The 18,100-nt window shown below is 41.2% G+C and overlaps 1 protein-coding gene across 1 annotated transcript in view; it reads right to left on the reverse strand.

Annotated features, from left to right (window-relative positions):
* Positions 1–9,738: 9,738 nt before the first annotated feature.
* The window catches only part of LOC125891825 (teashirt homolog 2), a 50,107-nt gene continuing 41,745 nt past the window's right edge, over positions 9,739–18,100 (reverse strand). Inside the window, exon 2 of the mRNA XM_049581357.1 lies at positions 9,739–12,943. Coding sequence (XP_049437314.1) covers positions 9,903–12,943 — 3,041 coding nt within the window. The 3' untranslated portion in view covers positions 9,739–9,902. The remainder of the gene's footprint in view (positions 12,944–18,100) is intronic.

Genomic DNA, 18,100 nt, shown 5'->3' on the forward strand with positions numbered 1-18,100 from the left:
ATTATGTACCATGTTGCTTTGCTAGCATCTATGATAAGCCAAGTCTAGTAGCACAGAAGCTAAGCAATGTACTGCTGTTGACAGGGCTGCAGCAAAACGTACCTGAAAAAGTCAATATCAGTTTCAGTGTACGTTATATTTCGTATATTCTGCTTTACCTTTACACACTAAGATATAAAGGCAGTGGTAGACCAACCGTGTTCTGCGAAGTAAAATGATGGTCAGTCCCTTAACAGAAAAGGCTGTCTGACAGCAATGTAAAGTGGTGAAAATATTCTAAATATAATGTACACTTGAACTGATAATGATTTTTTTTTGGCACCATTTTATTTCATATAAGAAGCACAGGAATTTTCTACCTGGACTTTATTGTAAATAAACACTGTGATTCAGTCTACACTCGTTACGTTAGCAAACCTTCCTTGCCACCTAGCGATTTGTCAATGGACAGCGCCCAAAGCAGCCACGCCCTAAATTATGCATGACTTTAAGCCTTCATAAAATATAAATGGGTAAGTTATATAAAAATTGACACCCTGTACAGTTGTCACGAATGGGGAAATTAGCAAAAGCAGTGGTTTTCAAACTTTCTGTTCCCAAGACACACCAAAGGGCACACCTGGATTTATATCTGTAGCTTCTACAATGTGTGTTATCACTCTTATTACAACATAAGACAGTAAAAATAAGAAAAAATAAGAAAGGTAGCTTTTATGATACTGTCTACTGACGAGTTTTTTTTTCTTTCAGTGGTAGGTCATCTTCGTTGGTGCTTTGTTGGAATTTCCTCTGTACACTAAAGCGATCCAGTGTCCCACTCATGGCTTTCTACTGTTAAATGTTGTCATCCCTCACACTAGCTATGTTTCCATCCAAAAGTGATTCGAATCATTGGGAAATGCCCATTAAAAGAAATACGAATCCTATGTGTTTCCATTAAATGTATGGATTTTGTGAAAACTACGAACTTGGGCAAGTTTTCCGCAGAACCGGAAACAAAACAAGTCTTGCATTCTTCTTCTTCTACATTTTCTGGCGGTTGGCAACCAGCTTGTAAATGCATTACCTCCTTCCCGACCCGGAGTGTGGATATCACCATGGAGAGAGATGCGCTACGTCAGACCTAGGTCGAACATAACTGTTTCCATCCCCCGTTTTGCGAATCAACGTTTTTTCGAATCAACCAAAACCCGGCTAAAGCGAGCCAATTTTAGTTTGTGCGAATCAGGGGATTTTAATTCGAATTTTGGTGTTTCCATCATAATTTTCAGATGCGATACTTATAGACATCTAAACAGCTGATGGAAACATGGCTACTGGCTTCCAATCAGGGCTTTTGATGAGTCATGCACTTTTAATTCCCACACACGAACGGCGACAAATAGGTTCACTGTGAAGGTTTATTTGAATTAATTTAAATTAAATCACATTTTCCTCTTTATTGGGAAATGGAAATTAGGGAACTTTTCGTAAAGGCGCAGTTGAATATTGCAATAATAATGTGTGGTTACCACAAAGTCCCACGGCACACCTGGACTGGCCACATAGCGCACCAATGTGCTGCAGCACAGCATTTGAAAACCACTGATCTAAAGAGACCAAAACCTTTTTTTGTACCAGGCTGTATATGTTTATTTCTGCAGTAAAGTTGGGTCTATGAGAACTGACTTGCTCTTGGAGCCAGCCCCAAGTGGCCATTAGGGGAACTGCAGTTTTTGGCACTTCCCCATTGGCTTCATTTTTCAGCTCTGGAGGTTGAGGCTTCGTCAAAACAGCCCCATGTTTTGGGTGGTGTTCTGCCAGTGAGTACTCCATAACAATTATCTGGCTACTGCGTCAGTAATATATTGATATAAATAATTTTTAGTGTGTAGTCAAAGCCTGGCTTACTGGTGAAGTTTTAAAATTGATCAATAACCCTTTTTTAAAGTAAGGCAGGAGTGAATATCTGTAATTATTAAGCAATCTTTACAAGGGAATATCTAGAGGACAGAAAGAAAGGGGGGAGACAGGATCATCTGAGTGTTATCAGGAGCGAGGATCAACTGACTGTTTAAGATTCTGGAAGTTTGAAAACACCTCATGCATTATAACTGAAGCACTACCCCGAGTTCCCTGAGTTTAATCCTTTTTGCAAGTGCTTCATCAACCTTCAGCTTTTTTGACAAGACAGAAGTTTCAGCATGTATGATTAATAAGATACAAATGTGCAACTGATATTTGATAAATGACTTTGGTTTCATATTCATGATGTACAATGAATATGCAGCACCAGGGGCTTAGGCCTACTTGATTGATCAAATGTATTCCATTCATCACTTATTTTTGCTTAATTAGCATATTTGAAGCAACACCATTAACAGTGGAGGACTATGGGCTATTTGGAAGATATGATGTATGTAGGAGAGCAGACATACATGCATTCCTCTTTGTCTTGTATGAGCTCACATTCTCAGGAGGCTGAATTCATTATAAATCATATTTTACAGCTTATTATTTAGCGAAAAGAAAAGAGGTAGAGCATTTATAGGTACACCATTTATCACTGCTTTTATGTTCCAAGTATTTGCTCCTCCACATTTTGAAAATAATATCTTGTCAGTGCATCTGCAACAGTACAATGCAGGTAAAAGGACAAATGTTCTGATATCTGTGTGAGAAGGAACGGAGGGATGTAATGCTCTTTCTGGGAGATTTCTCAGAGGGACGTAATAACCTGAGGACTTTGGGGAGAATAAATGGGAGAAAAGGGAGTTAGGATGTGGGTCATTATAGCTATAAGTTCTAAAGCCCTTCATTAAACACATGAGCTAGTCATTACCCTGCTGCTGTGTGATGAACATTTTGAACCCCCCCTCCTGCACCTCCTCCTCCCCCTCCTCCTCTGGTTTACAGGCCAGATGATGCAGAGACTCCATGCTTGTCTGGCACAGGGCGAAGCAAAGTCAGGCACAGTGTAAATGTTTTGTGTGTATCCAAGCAGGCAAATTCTGATGCACATTTGCCCTATTACAGCACATCAGCGTCAGGGAGACGCATGCCAGTGCGAGCAAGGAGCGCACACTTATCATTATTTGATAGCATGTTTAATGACAGATTGACAAAGGATTTGCAGATGTGAGCTGGCGTCAATTCTGCTAAGGTCGGGTTTCACTGCGTCTGCAATGCAACTGTGCTTATATGCATAATTTGATTTTTCAACTAAGCTATTAGAAGTTATTAGAGCTGTTTTAGAGAGTAACTCCGAGCTGGGAAGTGTTTGGGATGTTTTGGGTGAGACAGTGAGACGCAAGGAAGTAGTATTCAAGTGTGCCCAAAATGCACCGCCCCAAATTTGTTGATAAAAAATATAAACACAAAACAAATCGCTATGCTCCAAAAGGCAACCACGTCTGAAATAATAATTAGCAACTGTCATCATAATCATAAATAAACATAATAAATTGCAATTGTTATCACTACTGGATCAAGTGTTATGATGTAATGCAGTTTAGGGATGTACCTTGTGAATTTCTGGGCCAATACCGATGCTTTCTTTGTTGTTTTATATTTTGTTTTTGTTGTTATCTATTTCCCCGTTTGTGCCAGATAAACATAGATACCGTCAATATAATAAAATAACTTATTCTTTTAAGTCAAAAGTCTTTTTACATGATACATCATAATCCCTTTCTAATATCTATTTTATATTACTGTCATACATCAAGAAATTTCTCCCTCAAACAGCTGTATTTATTCAAGTTTCTCACCAAAAACCACACTTTACAGGATTACATTGAACGCATCTTTAGAACGTTTTTAATTTACATTCACCCAATGGTCAGTTTTACTAAACAGAGCTTGAATGCATCGTAATGTAACTCAGTGCAACCTCCATCAGCTGTTAGTTCTGGCTACCAGCTGCTAACAGCTAACGTTAACTAGCTCTCCTCCTGCTGATGTCAACTCGTCCCAGTTACGTTTTCTATTGTCCCCAGGATGACAGGACGTCTGTAATCATCTTGTCCTGCTTTTTTGCCTGCACACAATTGATATGACAAAACCGAGTAAAGTTGCTATGTTATTTACTATTCATATTTAAGCAGTAATAGATTCAGCATTATTGAGTCACTGGTAAATTATTATTTCATTGTCATTTATAGTACTTTGTGTATTGTTTCATTTGTATTTTCGTGTGCGTGTTTCAGTGGAGTCATTGTGTTCCTTTGGTTATGAGCTAATTGGTTCCTACCTGCCTTTGTTTTGTGGGGACAGGTATGAGTGATACACAAGAGAGAGTGAGTGCCTCGTGCTTAGCAGTGAAGAGAAGCTGCTGTAACCCTCAGTTGGGATGTGTTAGTACTGTGTTGCTGTGTTGGTAAAGATTAAACGAAGAGGAAGAAACAAATGTAGTAGCCCACTTACTACCCACAGCCCCGAAAAACTGGGGAACACCAACAATCAAGAAAAGAGGTGTCCATTATTTGCTGATAGGCCGATGGCAGTCAACAGAGGGAACATTAGCTAATACTGATGTTGAGCTGAGGAATCTGTGCGCCTCTACTGCAGCTCAGCATGTGTCTTTTAAGTGACATTGCCATACCCCAGTTGAAGTTGTTACCTGACTGATGTGGGTACAATCATCGTCAAACACTGTCCTGTCTATTTCATTACTCTCAAAGAAGTGGAAAAATAAAATGTAATATGGGTGTTACATAGGCTAATGTTTGGATCCGTTAACGTGTACATCAGTTGTTGATAGGAAACATTTTATTGTAACGCTGTACCAATGATAACATTTTACTTCAGTCAGGACATGGACGAAAAGGTAACGTCAACACGTCATTTTACGCTGGAACTGTAGAATTATATTTTGCTAAAAGGTGCGAGTAATTACGTGGAGTGGAAACTAATGTTTTTGGCTAAAACGGGACGATGTTAGCTATAATAGCTAATTTACCTGACGTTATTAAGCCACACATTCATCCAACGACTAATTCAACTAGCGCTAATATATTTATTATGTGAAGTCTTAGTAAAGTGTCACTAATGTGTGATGCGCTGCATGTTTATGTAGATCAGTGGTTCCCAGCTGGTGGGTCGCAGTCCAAAAGGGGGTTGCGGGTCCATTCTGAATTGACCATATAATTCTGGAATGTTTGGAGTTTGTGATAAACACACTTTATTTTGAATTACAGTTAATATCTGGCACAAAGCTTTTATTTTGAAGTGCCATTTCCTGCTGTAGAGTGAGCGACTAACAGACAGCTACTTGACAGAGACAGCAAACTGGCTCAATGACATGTCCAAACACAAGTGTGTGGACCTTGAACTGATGACTGAGGAGAAATCTGGACCCCGTGGCTGGACCAGTCGGGAACCACTGATGTAGATAGTTGTAGCTTAGCGGCAGATTTGGCCCCCCTTAACGTTGACTACATGGCTACGGCCCTGGTGAGATGTTTCATAACTTTAAGACACTGCAAAACAATTTCACAGCGAGCTAAATCAATGGTGCTGATAGTGAAAATAATAAATCGTGCATGTGTGGGCTGCAGATTTTGTACAGCTTTACAGCATTTAGAGTGATGTCTTACAGGGAAAATATCTGAGATGAGACTGCATCTGTTTTACACTACATTTTATCCTATAATTTTGATCAATCTTTTATTGAGAGGAGCAATACTGATAGGACATAACCAGTAAAGTTTAATCACCATGTATCTGCCCTGTGCTAATGTAGAATAATGCAACAATAATGCGTCTGTTTCTGTATAAACTGTGTCTGTGTATGAGCATGTGTCTGTGCTTAATATCTCTAATAATCAGTTAAAAACCCAGACTGTGTGTGTGTGTAATTGTAGTAAGCTGACTGTGTTCTGTAATTAGCCATGACATGTTAGATATACGCTGTGATTAACTGTGTTAATATGCAAACATCCAAAATGAATTAATATAAAGCATCAAAAGAATTACGGGTTTATTTCACTTAATTACCTGTGATGTGTTACCTGAAGTATATCAGTATTTAATAACTCAGGTATTCTTATTAGGAGAGCATTATGTACATTTGAAAAAACCCCGAGCAGCTGATGTGCGTTTGGATTTTCCACCCACTGCAGTTTTATGCGCCTCAGAATGATCCCTGATTGCATGATAAGACTCGCATTAACCTCGTAAAGTTTGCGTTAGATTACAGCCATATAGCATTTTTGCGTACTCACAATAAATCCCACATTGACTTTGACTTATTAGAGCAAATTATGGTCAGAGACAACTAATTTCCTTGTGTGATTGCACTGATGAGAGCATTTTTCTTTCGTTAGCCTTGGGTGAATCTCTCCTAGGGTGTGCTGAATCCTCAAAATGTACTTGTAGCATATATACTGTATACATGCACCGAGAAATGATTTGGATCTACACACAGGGGGTTGCTGTGGGGAATAAATGCTCAATAAAAAGCCCTTTTTTGTTACTAAATTCCACTTAACAAACACAAGCAGACAACAGTATTATCTTTTGTTTCCCTGCAAAACATTCTGCTGCATCTCGAGGACAACGCCTGCTTCAGTTTAGAATAAGTTGCTCCTCTAAAACATAATGGCCCTACAGACAAATCAGAGATCCATCGGTGAAGAAAGGCACTAAATAATTTATAGCTTTAATCTGCTCAGTGAGGTGTGTGGTCTTTGACAGTAATTATAAATGCAGGGAGAAATTATAGCTGAATACTTTAACTGCATTAGGAGTCATCTGATGAACAACGTGATTGCCTGCTCATTTCCAACAATAGGGGGCAAGTTGGTGTCACAGCATTCAAATCACCACAGTGCCCATGTGCTTTTTCCCATTTGCCATCAAATGTCAGTTGGCTGTTATAAAATACAGATTTGATGGGTGGAGGTAATTGAGGACTTGATTGCTTGAAAAGAGATGAATTGCATAAAATGTTTATGAATTTAGGAGGCAATTATTTTTAATAGCCTTGAAATAATAGAGCTGGAGGAAATATGTTTAATTGTTATGATACCATCTTGCAGCAACAGCGGCGGCGTTCACAGGAAAGCAATAAAGTCTGACAAGAAGATGTATCTTTGAGGTGTATCTAAAAGTCATAAGGTAAAAAAGGGAATGCAGTGTGCTGTACTGTATGGGGATGCTGTCCTTTGTCGCATAGAGGCTCACCGTGGATTTAAGAACTTGTAACAGATGAGGAAGATATTGTGAATTAAAATATGAAATACTCAGTTAACGTTTTATATTATGGGATTGTAATTTCTGAGTATTTTCCTAATAATTCCCTTTGAAATTTGTTGTAAAGAACAATGTATTTTGGGATTAATCAAAGAGAAAACGTGATTTCTTTCATGACATAAAGGTTCAGTTTAAACCAAAGTAAATATCAATTCATTATCCATTTATTATTGATAACTTAACGCTCCACACAAGGTGAATTATATGTTCGCCAGCTGCCAAAATTCACATCGTTGCATGTTCTGCCAATGACTACACTTTTAAGTTTTCACTAGAAATTATTTGTAATAGTTTTGATCTGTAGTTTTTCCATTTCCCCTGAGTAGTACCAAATTACCTAGTCTGGAAAACGTCATATCAATTATCAGGAAATTCCCATATAATAACTTGCACTGTGTTAGAATCATATAATAAATAGAGTATATTGGTGTATGTGTATTAGTTGTCCATCATTAAATCAGTTGGTCAGTGTGTTCAACACTGAGCTCAGATAAGCAGGAAATTCTTAAAGGGATAGTTCAGATTTTTTGAAATGGGGTTGTATGAGGTACTTATCTATAGTCAGTGTATTATATGTAGTAGATAATAGTCGGCACACCCACATTTAGGAGAAGCAGGCTGGAGTCTGACATGGCAGCTAAGCAATGTACTGCAGTGGAGGGGTCTGCAACAAAACTTGTTTTAGCCACCTAGAAAACCTATAACAGTTTAAGTGTACGCTATGTTGAGAGTATTTGCACTGCTTTACCTTTCCGTCAGACGGGGAAGCAACTAACAGCTTCAGTTTCCCATCTATGCTCTCGTCAAAGCCACCAGACTCCGTTGGGAAAAGCAGTAATTTTAGCTTGCTGAACACTGGAGCTGCTGGTCTACTGCTGCTTCCATCAGTTAGTTAGTTTGTGTTATTGTGTGACTTTGGTGAATCTGAAGTCAGCCTTTTAAACACCAAAGTCACACAATAACACACAAAAAACCAACTGATCAAGGCAGTGGTGGACCAGCAGCTCCTGTGTTCAGCACTGTTAAATCACTGTTTTTCTCAATGGAATCTGGCTTTGACGAGAGCAATAAAATGGCATCATTACTTAATGAGTTCAAAATTCTTATGTACAGAGCATTACATGGTCAGGCACCTTCTTATGTAGCTGAACTAATTCACCCGTATTCCTCAGCTCGCACTCTTCGGTCAAATACGCTACATTTGTTTTCTGTCTCTCGCACTCACCTTAAGTTGCGTGGTGATCGAGTTTTTGTGGCTGCAGCACCTAAATTTGGGGATGCTCTGCCTGCTCCGTTACGATCTGCTGACTGGTTACTTTTACGAGCCAGCTAAAGACACACCTGTTTAGACAGGCGTTTGAATGCACCAGTACATCTCCAAATATTGTTTATTGCTGTTGTGTAGTGTGAATTCTTCTTTTTTCTTGTGTGTGTGCGCACTACACTATGTGGCTTACGTAGTCACTTTGTCTTTATGATTGTTCTCTTGTTGTATAAAGGCCTGGTGAAGCATTTTGTAGCCTATGTCTGCAAAAAGCGCTATATAAATACATTTTACTTTATTACTTGGTTAATTTTTCCATTGGACATCACAATCTGACATTAAGATAAAGCAGTAAAATACTCTAAATATAGCGTACACTTAAACTGATTTTTTTGGGGGTGGGGGGGGCTTTTTTTAGGTGGCTAATATATTTCTTTGCTTACCTCTTCACATCAGTACATTGCTTAGCTTCCATGTCTGACTCCAGTCTGCTTCTCAAAACTGAGGAAGTGCATTCTGACATGTACTGTATGTTACACACTGACTAAGTACTCTAAACAACCCCACTTCAAAAAATCTGAACTATCCCTTTAATTTCTCAATAATTTTTTGAACAAACTCAAGCGGCTAACTTCATGAGCAAATAATCTTAGACAGGGAAAAAAGGATATACAAGCTGTTATCAAATGTTAACTCTTTATTTGAATAAGTAAAAAAAGGTGCATGTATCACAGGTATCATCTGTCTTGCTGTTATCCTTGTTGCATGAAACGCACTGTTCTTTTTTTCTTCTAAAATATATTTACATGTGAAATCTCCTTGTTTCCAAACCGTCTAATTATCTTTTTGAGTCATGTACAGAATCCGAGTCTAAACTGGTGATTAAACATTTATTAAAGTGCTTTTTTTTTTCTCTTCTATCATTGCAACACAAAACATCTTTACATAGCAATACACTGTACAGGTCTGCATGTGTGTGTTATCGTGTGTCGGGGCACCTGTTTCAACAGCTGCACATTTCTGCAGGTGTACTGTATCACACAAGTTGTAAAGTACAATTAGTTCATTATTTTGTCTTTGAAATACAATTGAAACTTGACATATCATACAAATAAATAGTAGTCATAGCCGGGGCTATTGCATGCAAACATCAGCAATTATGTTTCTTCAAGCAGTAATACATTTCATTACTGGTGATGCATTTGAGCAGGGTGCAAAAGTATCTCTTAGTGTTTCCTTATACAATTTCTAACCAGTGTGTCTTTGCTGTACTCCATGAAATGTTTTAAACGTCATAATGATGCACACTACACAACGCTAATTGAAAAATGGTTGAAATATTTGACCCGTGTATTAAAATAAAAAAAGGAAGAAAAGGGAAAAAAGGTGACAATAATATGAAAAACTACTCCTTGTCCATTTCCACGTATTGTGAATGGTTGTCGGGGGATTTGCTGTGAGTTTTACTCAAATGGAGTTTGACTGCGTGATTGCTCGCAAATGTCCGACAGCAGAGCTTACATTTGAACTTTGAGTCAATGTCTTCGTCTGTGACTAGAGCCTCTGTGGCTCTGACACTGAGGGCCTTCGACAGTTCTGGCTCCTCTACCTTCGTCTGGTGCTCTACCGGCATTTTGCACATGTCTTTGATTTGGAACCCGAGATGGGATTCCAGGTGGGAAATAAAAGCAGTCGGCGACCTGAACTGGGAAGCGCAGTCATTGCAGTAGAAGATCGGGTGGCCCGTGTCCATGTTCTTCAGAAATTTGGTCCCTCCGGTTTTCCGCAGTTGGTACTTTACGTTTGCTAACCAATGGCTTATGGTGGTCATGGACAATCCGGTGAACTTGGAGATGTGCATCCGTTCCTGAGGGCCGAGATCTGAGAGCAAGTATTTCCCCTCAGAGGTTTGGAAGAGGCTGGAGGCAAATTGAGCTTGCAGGATGAGGAGATGGCGAGGATTCCAGTTCGACTGTCTACCTTTACGCTTGTGGACGGAGTACACCTCAGCAGACACGTCCTCAAAGCGCCTGACGTCTGATTCCAGTTTCATCGTCGGGATCCTTGATGGTATGGAGGGTTTTGGCGTCGTGGCTTTTGGAAGAACTTTTACCATATCTGCGATGTCGGACAGAGCGTACTTCTGCGGCATCGGGGTGGAGGGCTGGATTAGCGAGGCACTCGGCTTGCTGTTTTTAGATTTCGTCAGATCTATTGGTTGGTCATCATTAACAAAGAGAAAGTGGTTATCGGGCCTTTTTCTCATAGCGTTTCCAAGCATTAAAGCTGGTTTCTCGTTGCTACGGTTAATCTCAGCAAAAATAGACTGGGTGTGAGCTGATAGTTTATCTACTCTGGAGTTATTGGGCTTATTTGCTTTGCCCAGATGATTGTTCAGAACTGACTGCAGTGCACTGAGAGGGTTTATGCCAAGTAGAGTTGGAGTGTCACTGAGAGGCTCTGAAGTAGTGCTGCGTCCATTGCTGGCAGAGGGGCTCGGTGTCTTGCCTCTGTCAGAGAAATCTGGGCTCAACTTCCCTTTGATCACTTCACTCCCTTCATTCATACAGTCTGCATCAAGCTTTGAAGAGGAAGAGGAATCATCCTGACAATCGCTGTCATCATTCTCCACCAGATCAAACTTAATATTCTGACTTTCTTTACCATCGCTAATGCCAACCTTTTCTTTTTTGATGTCCTCATTTTGATGCTGTCCCTGGGGAGCCTCAACTCCCACAGCACCGTGGTATAACTTCCCCTTTGGGGCAATCGGCCTCAGCTTGTGGTTAAATGTCTGCTTTAGCTGAGTAGGGGGAGATGCGGAGAGAGGGGCGCTTTTGATGATGCCGGAGAGCTGATAGGCAGCGTGAATGCTCGGATAGGCGCTCCAGCTCGGTGTTCCTGTTTGAGCTTTATTGATGGCAGAGGCCACTGTGTTGGCTAAAGATTTAAGAATGTCCCCTCCTCCTCCTGAGTCCTGTTCAAGATCCTCCTCACGGAGATAAGGGTACTTAAAAGCTCCATTGCCTGCCTTTTGATCCTCACTCTCCTGCTTGTCATCTTTAGCTTCAGTTTCTTCCATTTTGTCTGATGTACCTTCCCCCTGGCTATCCTTCTCACTGCTCCCAGGGGAAGGATTTTTTGGAGACACCTTCTCTCCTTCAGTGTCACTGGCAGCAGGCTCAGCTAAACCCTGGATCTTTTCTATGGCCAGAGGGTCAAGCGCTAACTGTTTACCCTTTTTAGAGGCCGAGTTTGTGACTTTGATGAAGTGTCCAGTAACCATCATATGTGTTGTGAGTTGCTGAAGGGTGTCATGGGAGCTTCCGCACTCCATGCATTTAAGAATCTGAGACTTGCACGTCTCAAACTGCCAAGTGTAACTGGCTCCGTTCTGATAGCCATAGCGATTGCTGTTAGCGTTTGAAATGGCGGCGGCTCGTTGTGCCTCAGTGTAGCCAGATAAACCGGTCGTGGAGTCGGGGGAGCAAGGTCTCACTGTCTCAAAGGCCCGTTTCTTTGCTGGTGGCAACAATTTGGGTGTGATTACTGGGATTGGCTCTTTTAAAGGCACCTTTTGGTAATGCTTAGTTTTAATCATATGGACGCTCAAATCCTGGAGTGAGTCAAACGAGTGGCCACAGAACATGCACTTCAAAACTTTCTGAGCATCCTCTTTTCCTTCCATGTCTTGCAAGTTTCTTTTCCTTGATTTCGAGGATGAGGCAGAGGAATGGCTCTGCTTGCTGTGGTTGTTGTCCTGGTAGTGTCCGCTCTTGTTCATGTGGACCGTCAGCTCCACAAGAGTGTCATAAGCGGCGCTACAATCCTTACAGCGAAATCGGCTGGCTCCTGTGAACACCGAGCCGCATGGTTTGGTGGTTTGTCTGTACAGGTGGACAGAGCTGAAGAGGTTCGGTTTGGATGCGGGCTTTGGGGAGAGCGTCTGCTGCAGGGTCTTAGAAAGAGCGTCCTGGTGCCAGTCAAACTCGCTCTTGGTGCTCCCGTTGGTGCTGTCACAGTTGGCTTTGCTGGTGTTTTTGCCAATTTTCAAGTCCATCCCTATCCCCGTCCAGTAGGAATCGGAGAGAAAGTTTGCATAGGCTGCCCTCATCTTCTCCAAGCTGCCGCCCATCTCATCTTTATGCTTGGAGCTACGGCTTTCTTCATCCCTCTGGCTCTCAGGCGGCGAGGCGGTTTTGAAGTCTGAGAGTCTGTCACTGCTGTCGCTGAGGTGCGACTCCAACTCAGCCTCTTGATTGGAAAGGACACTAATGGGAGAGTTCTGGTTGCTATAAGTGTTAGTGCTCTTGTTGTCTAGCTCTCTGTCCTCAGACACTTTGGGGCTGGTCTTCTCTGAGCATTCCTCTTCAGTTTGAGTGTCGTTCTCGGCGTCTTCCTCGGGGATGGAGTCCTGAAGAACACCGTCTTCATCAGGCATGTACACTGGAAAAAGAAAAGACATGGAGATTAATGACGTCAAAACACACTGTGTAACAGCACTTTAATGAATTTAATTTCCAAGGTGCAATATTTAGAAAATCCACATGTGAGAAGTCACAGAAGCCGTTTTAGATGCCATAAAGGCGGCTGCTTTGTGCCTTGGGAGCTTGGAGAGTATAGCTGGACATAATGTCTTTACTAACAGACTGCTGCTGGTGTAACGGCACCATGTGATTCACGACAGGCCATTGACTTAGTGCTGTGTCCAAGGTTTTTCTGGCCTCAAGTTGAGATGTTTACAACAATCATTGGCCACTGAGTGACAAAAGAAAATTGATTCTTCTGGGCCCTGCTAAGTGTTATTGTAAATGACCTATTCCATAGTGATTACGGATGCCTCAAAACTGCAATGAAAATGTGAGCCTTCTGTTCTGGGTAACATCTCAGCTTCCCTGGAGCCACGTGTGAGAAATGGCTGAACACAAACTCAGATATTTTAATGTCCCGCATCAATAAATTAAAATGCTCGGCTGAAAAAAAGATGAGAAAACATAACTTCAGAGGACATGTGGCCATTTAGCAAAGTAAAAATATGTTGCAAATGCTGATGCTGATGAAGATGTTGATCAAGCTGGTGGAAAAGCTGATTCAATTATCGGTGTTAAAACCAGACAATTAAAAAAAGAATTCTAAAAATTACTGGCAATCTGTCACGTCATTATATTTTCCCTGACAGTCTCATAAACAGCAATTACTTCTTTCATTATTCACCTGTTCATTCTCCCAACTCATAGAGCACAAACATTATTGCTTCAATTAACAGATAATTAAACAACAGTATTTCTAATTGACATATTTCCCATCATCCAATTAGTGGAATCTCTGACTCAGCATAGAGGGTTTTTCACGTGGCTGCAGGGTCTGCTCGACATAATATGAACACAGCCACAGAGCGTCAAAGTGTCCTTTCTGACAATAACCATTTCAGATTATTTAGGATCTAACCACCCGGCAACCCACACAACAATATCACAACCAGTGTTTGCATATCTTCTGAAGGCATCCTGCAATAAATGTCTGTCAAAGTTTGTCAGTGTTGTCACATATCTGAGATATTTTCCGCCTCATAGTCATGCTGGAAAATGTGCATTTTGGGAGAGACGTGGCAGATGTGCTCTGAGTTAAATATGAATAGGACATAACAGCCCTGTCCAGGCACTTCTGCATTTCATGTGGTTAATATTTCTCCTCTGAATAGAGGGCACTCCATGAGGGGGATGGATGAAGCCGAGCACTCAGGAGTCCCACACCGGGCGGCCCATAGAATGTCTTCCCTTTTTTGCCTTCTGAAAATAAGACTTTTTTTTATCAATATTTCACAAGTGCCTCAAGAGAAACCCTGGAGGTGAATTGCCTGCCAGCTAATGGATGGAGATGGGATTCGGACTTTCAAAACAAACATGGAGAATGGGGGCCTCGTGAACAAGAGCCTGCACACACACACGCTCGCACCCGAGAGCCCCGATGTGCTGTGACCTTGATCCACCGCAAGAGAGATGTTTTGATTGGCCAACCGAGATCGGTGATGGCCTCCAAAACACCCTTGATGCTGAGGGAGAGAGTTGTCAAGAGCACAGAGGTATGTTTTATTTATAGTCTTATATATAGTATTCACAGTGAAGGAGAACACCAATGGCTATGACAAGCTCCAAGTTGATGTCCTCTCTCTTCAAAGTCGTCACTAAAGCTGAGGGACTGGGAGGAACGCACACCAAAGTGGGGAGATGAGCATTTATCCAGTCCAGTGAGGGTTTAATAGAAATGGTTCATTCCTAGTATACACCATCATGTAAGGACTGTTTCCTGCATATTTTATGTGGCTTAAAATTCACCAATACATGCAGTCCAGGGGCCTCATCACAGAACAATATCCTAACTGCTTGTCCTATCTTAAGTTTGACAGATAGGAAAAATCCCATCTTCCTATCAAATGCCTAAACTCATGGCTGTGGCCTGTCCTATCTCAGACCTCCTATCTTATCTAAAAAATTCTAACTATAACTGCAAATTTGATTCTTCAATCAGTACTCATCCTCTCATGCCTGTATCTATGTTTAGAGGGTGGACGAGACAGCCTGTATCTTTGATTAGATTTAGAGATGTACTTTCGATTCTTCTAAGAATGTAAGAGGCCTTTCTTTCAAGTGTGGCGCTCCATTGACTCAGTGAGCTTTAGCACCGCATTTTGAAGTGCTATCCATTTAGAGGTGGTAAAATTTTAATGTTTTGTGTTTTAAATATCTTGTGTTTTATTTTGTCTTCTGTTGGCTTTGCTGACAGACAGCCAGCTAGCTGCATTAACAAGTGGAAACACAGTGCCCACTGCCTTCCCTTCAGTCTCCGCTGGTTAGCTAATGTTAGCCTTGGCTGATTTGCACTGCGAACCACCTGGGTCAGGTTTGAGCTAGCTAGCGGTACCACTCATTCGGAGATCTTGTTAATGCTGGCAACACTGTCCTGGTGGTGTAAGAGTGTTGCTGCAGAAACATGGTGGCCACTCTCTGATGAGTGGCTTAGATTTAAGCCACAAAACCCTGTTAGTATTGTTAACTATGTTAGCACCACTAGTCATGCTGACACGGCTAACGGTGCTAACAAAGCTGACAACAGCCATCTTTCCATCAGCCTGTTTAGATGCGCATCTAGAAGTATTTCATCGGAAAATTATGATGGAAACACCAATATTCAAATTAAAATCCCCTGATCCGCACAAACTAAAATACGCTGGCTTTAGCCGGGTTTTGGTTGATTTGAAAAAATGCTGATTTGCAAAACGGGGGTGGAAACAGTTATGTTCAAATTAAGTCTGATGTAGCGCACCGCTCTCCATGGTGATATCCACACTCCAGGTCGGGAAGGCAGTAATGCATTTACAAGCTGGTTGTCAACTGCCAGAAAACATAGAAGAAGAAGAATGCGAGTTTTGTTTCCGGCTCTGCGTGGAAACACACAGGATTCGTATTTCTTTTAATGCGCATTTCCCAATGATTCGAATCATTTTTGGATGGAAACATAGCTACTAATGCTAAGGTGGTTTGTGCCTCAAAACTGAGCCACTTACTCACTGGAGCAACCTGTGGGAAGACGGAGGGCGAGCACAATGTTGGGTTCGGTCAGTGTTACTATCGTTAACTGTGGAATGAGTAAACTGAAGAGTAGCAAAATTACCTGTGACCGACATGCGTAACTGGTCAAAAATATTCTCAGCTGTTAACCAAAATCAGTTAACTGTTGATATCCCTAACTAGAATATACCAGTAGCCATCTTGAAAAGGATAAGCATTAATCATTGGCTCTCACTTGTCACTTGCTAGCTAGCTTGCGATAATGGACAAAAAAATGTAGCTACAAAGAGTCAGAGGTCTTTTCGAGAAGTTTAGTCCCCCCCCCCTTTTTTAAGCATCATTATGTGATTCGAGCAGACTTTCAATCATCATTTTTCTTTGTTCATGTTGTTCCCATCTTCATTATTATTGCCATGCATACAATAGAGTTGCTGCCATTTTTGGCAGTTATTTTGAGGGTCTAGCCATTCGAACCAAGTATTCCAAGCTTGGGAAATCCCTAAGTGAGGACAGTTCTGTAATGGCTAAATTCCTATCTTGGCTGAGATGAGATAGAATTTCAGAAGTTTCAGTCATGAGGCTCCAGTTTCACCCACACTATGTGTAAGATAAATGTGTGTTTCACAATGACTGAGTACTGTTTTCCTGGAAATAACCACTCACATGTAGTAATATCAATTTTAATGTGAACGTTTGTGTCTTATCATGGTATTTGAGGATGGAATTGACAGAGATTAACAGCTGCCCTTCCTGCTGTTCTACGCCTTTCTATCAGATGCCCCAAGTAGCAGACATCCAGAGGCACCAATTAACCTTCTGGCAGGGATCACTCCAAGATACCCGCATGTCTAACTCTGCCTCTCACACCATTTGTAACCGTGCTTTGCCAGCTCTTGGTCTACCACGGTACTGCTGCCATGCCAAGCTGCATTAGTCTTTCATACAAGATCAGATTCAAGGACAATGTCACAACAACAGACAACACCTTCAAATAAAAAAGGTCACTACATTATGAGAAACAAGTTTGTCAAGAATACAGAATAAACTGCCGATCCGCCCCATGAAACCTCACTGTTAAAAAGACCTGATGCGTCACTGTGTAAACCAAAAAGAAGAGCAGCAATTGTTTATTCTCAGGAACATTTTTTTTTTCACAACTTAGAAAAAAAAGGGTTTTGCTTTGAGAATGTTGTCTGGGAGTCCAAGCAAGGCAACACCCAGCCTAACTAGCCTTACAAAACAAGAGGCTGGCATGCCTCGCCTGAGATTTAGCATGTCATAAACTGCTGTAAAGCCTCCAATCTGTGTCACTACAAATTTATATCTTCAGACAGAGATATGCAAAGGTCAAAAAACCTGAGGTGTCTATCATAAATCAGGCAGTTGAAGTGTTTATAACCTTTATCCGTTAGAGCAGACTCTTGGCATAGCCAGGCCTGGATTTACAGAAGCCTGTTTCTGAGCCAAAATGCTTCCCCCCCACCCTAACATCTAGAGAAACCAGCTAACTGCATAGGAAATAGTAGATTACATTTACTGCAACATTCATGGCAGCCTGCTGTCTGACTGGATTGGTGCTAAAGGCTTACATGACAATATATTTACAACTTTAAGCATTAGTAGCTTCATAGAGCACAATCCCCTCTCCCTTGTGTAAGTGAGTCTATTCAAAATGTGTCAATCATTTTAGAAATGTGCGTGCCAGCTGTAAAAGGGCATTCCGTTTCCAATGTTAACATGCCAGTAGAAACTTTTGTAAATTTGAGAACATCAACATTTATCCCTCGGAAGGTCAACATTTCCTTCATTAATCTGACAAGCCAGAGAGAGTTAGCAGCCTGAGGAGCTTAGCTAATGGACAGCTGCAATACCCAGCGCAGGACTTTGTGAGTATCCGAGGTAACACTATCTTCAGAGAAGATTGGGTAATTCATAGGTGCCAGTGACAGGTCTGCACGTCTGTGCCACTTTCCCCAGCGCTCTCCGGTTGTCTCAAGCTACAGTTTTTGCTGCTCGCAAATCAATATCTCTTTTT

This window comes from Epinephelus fuscoguttatus, linkage group LG7 (genome assembly GCF_011397635.1).
Source record: "Epinephelus fuscoguttatus linkage group LG7, E.fuscoguttatus.final_Chr_v1".
NCBI lineage: Eukaryota > Metazoa > Chordata > Actinopteri > Perciformes > Serranidae > Epinephelus > Epinephelus fuscoguttatus.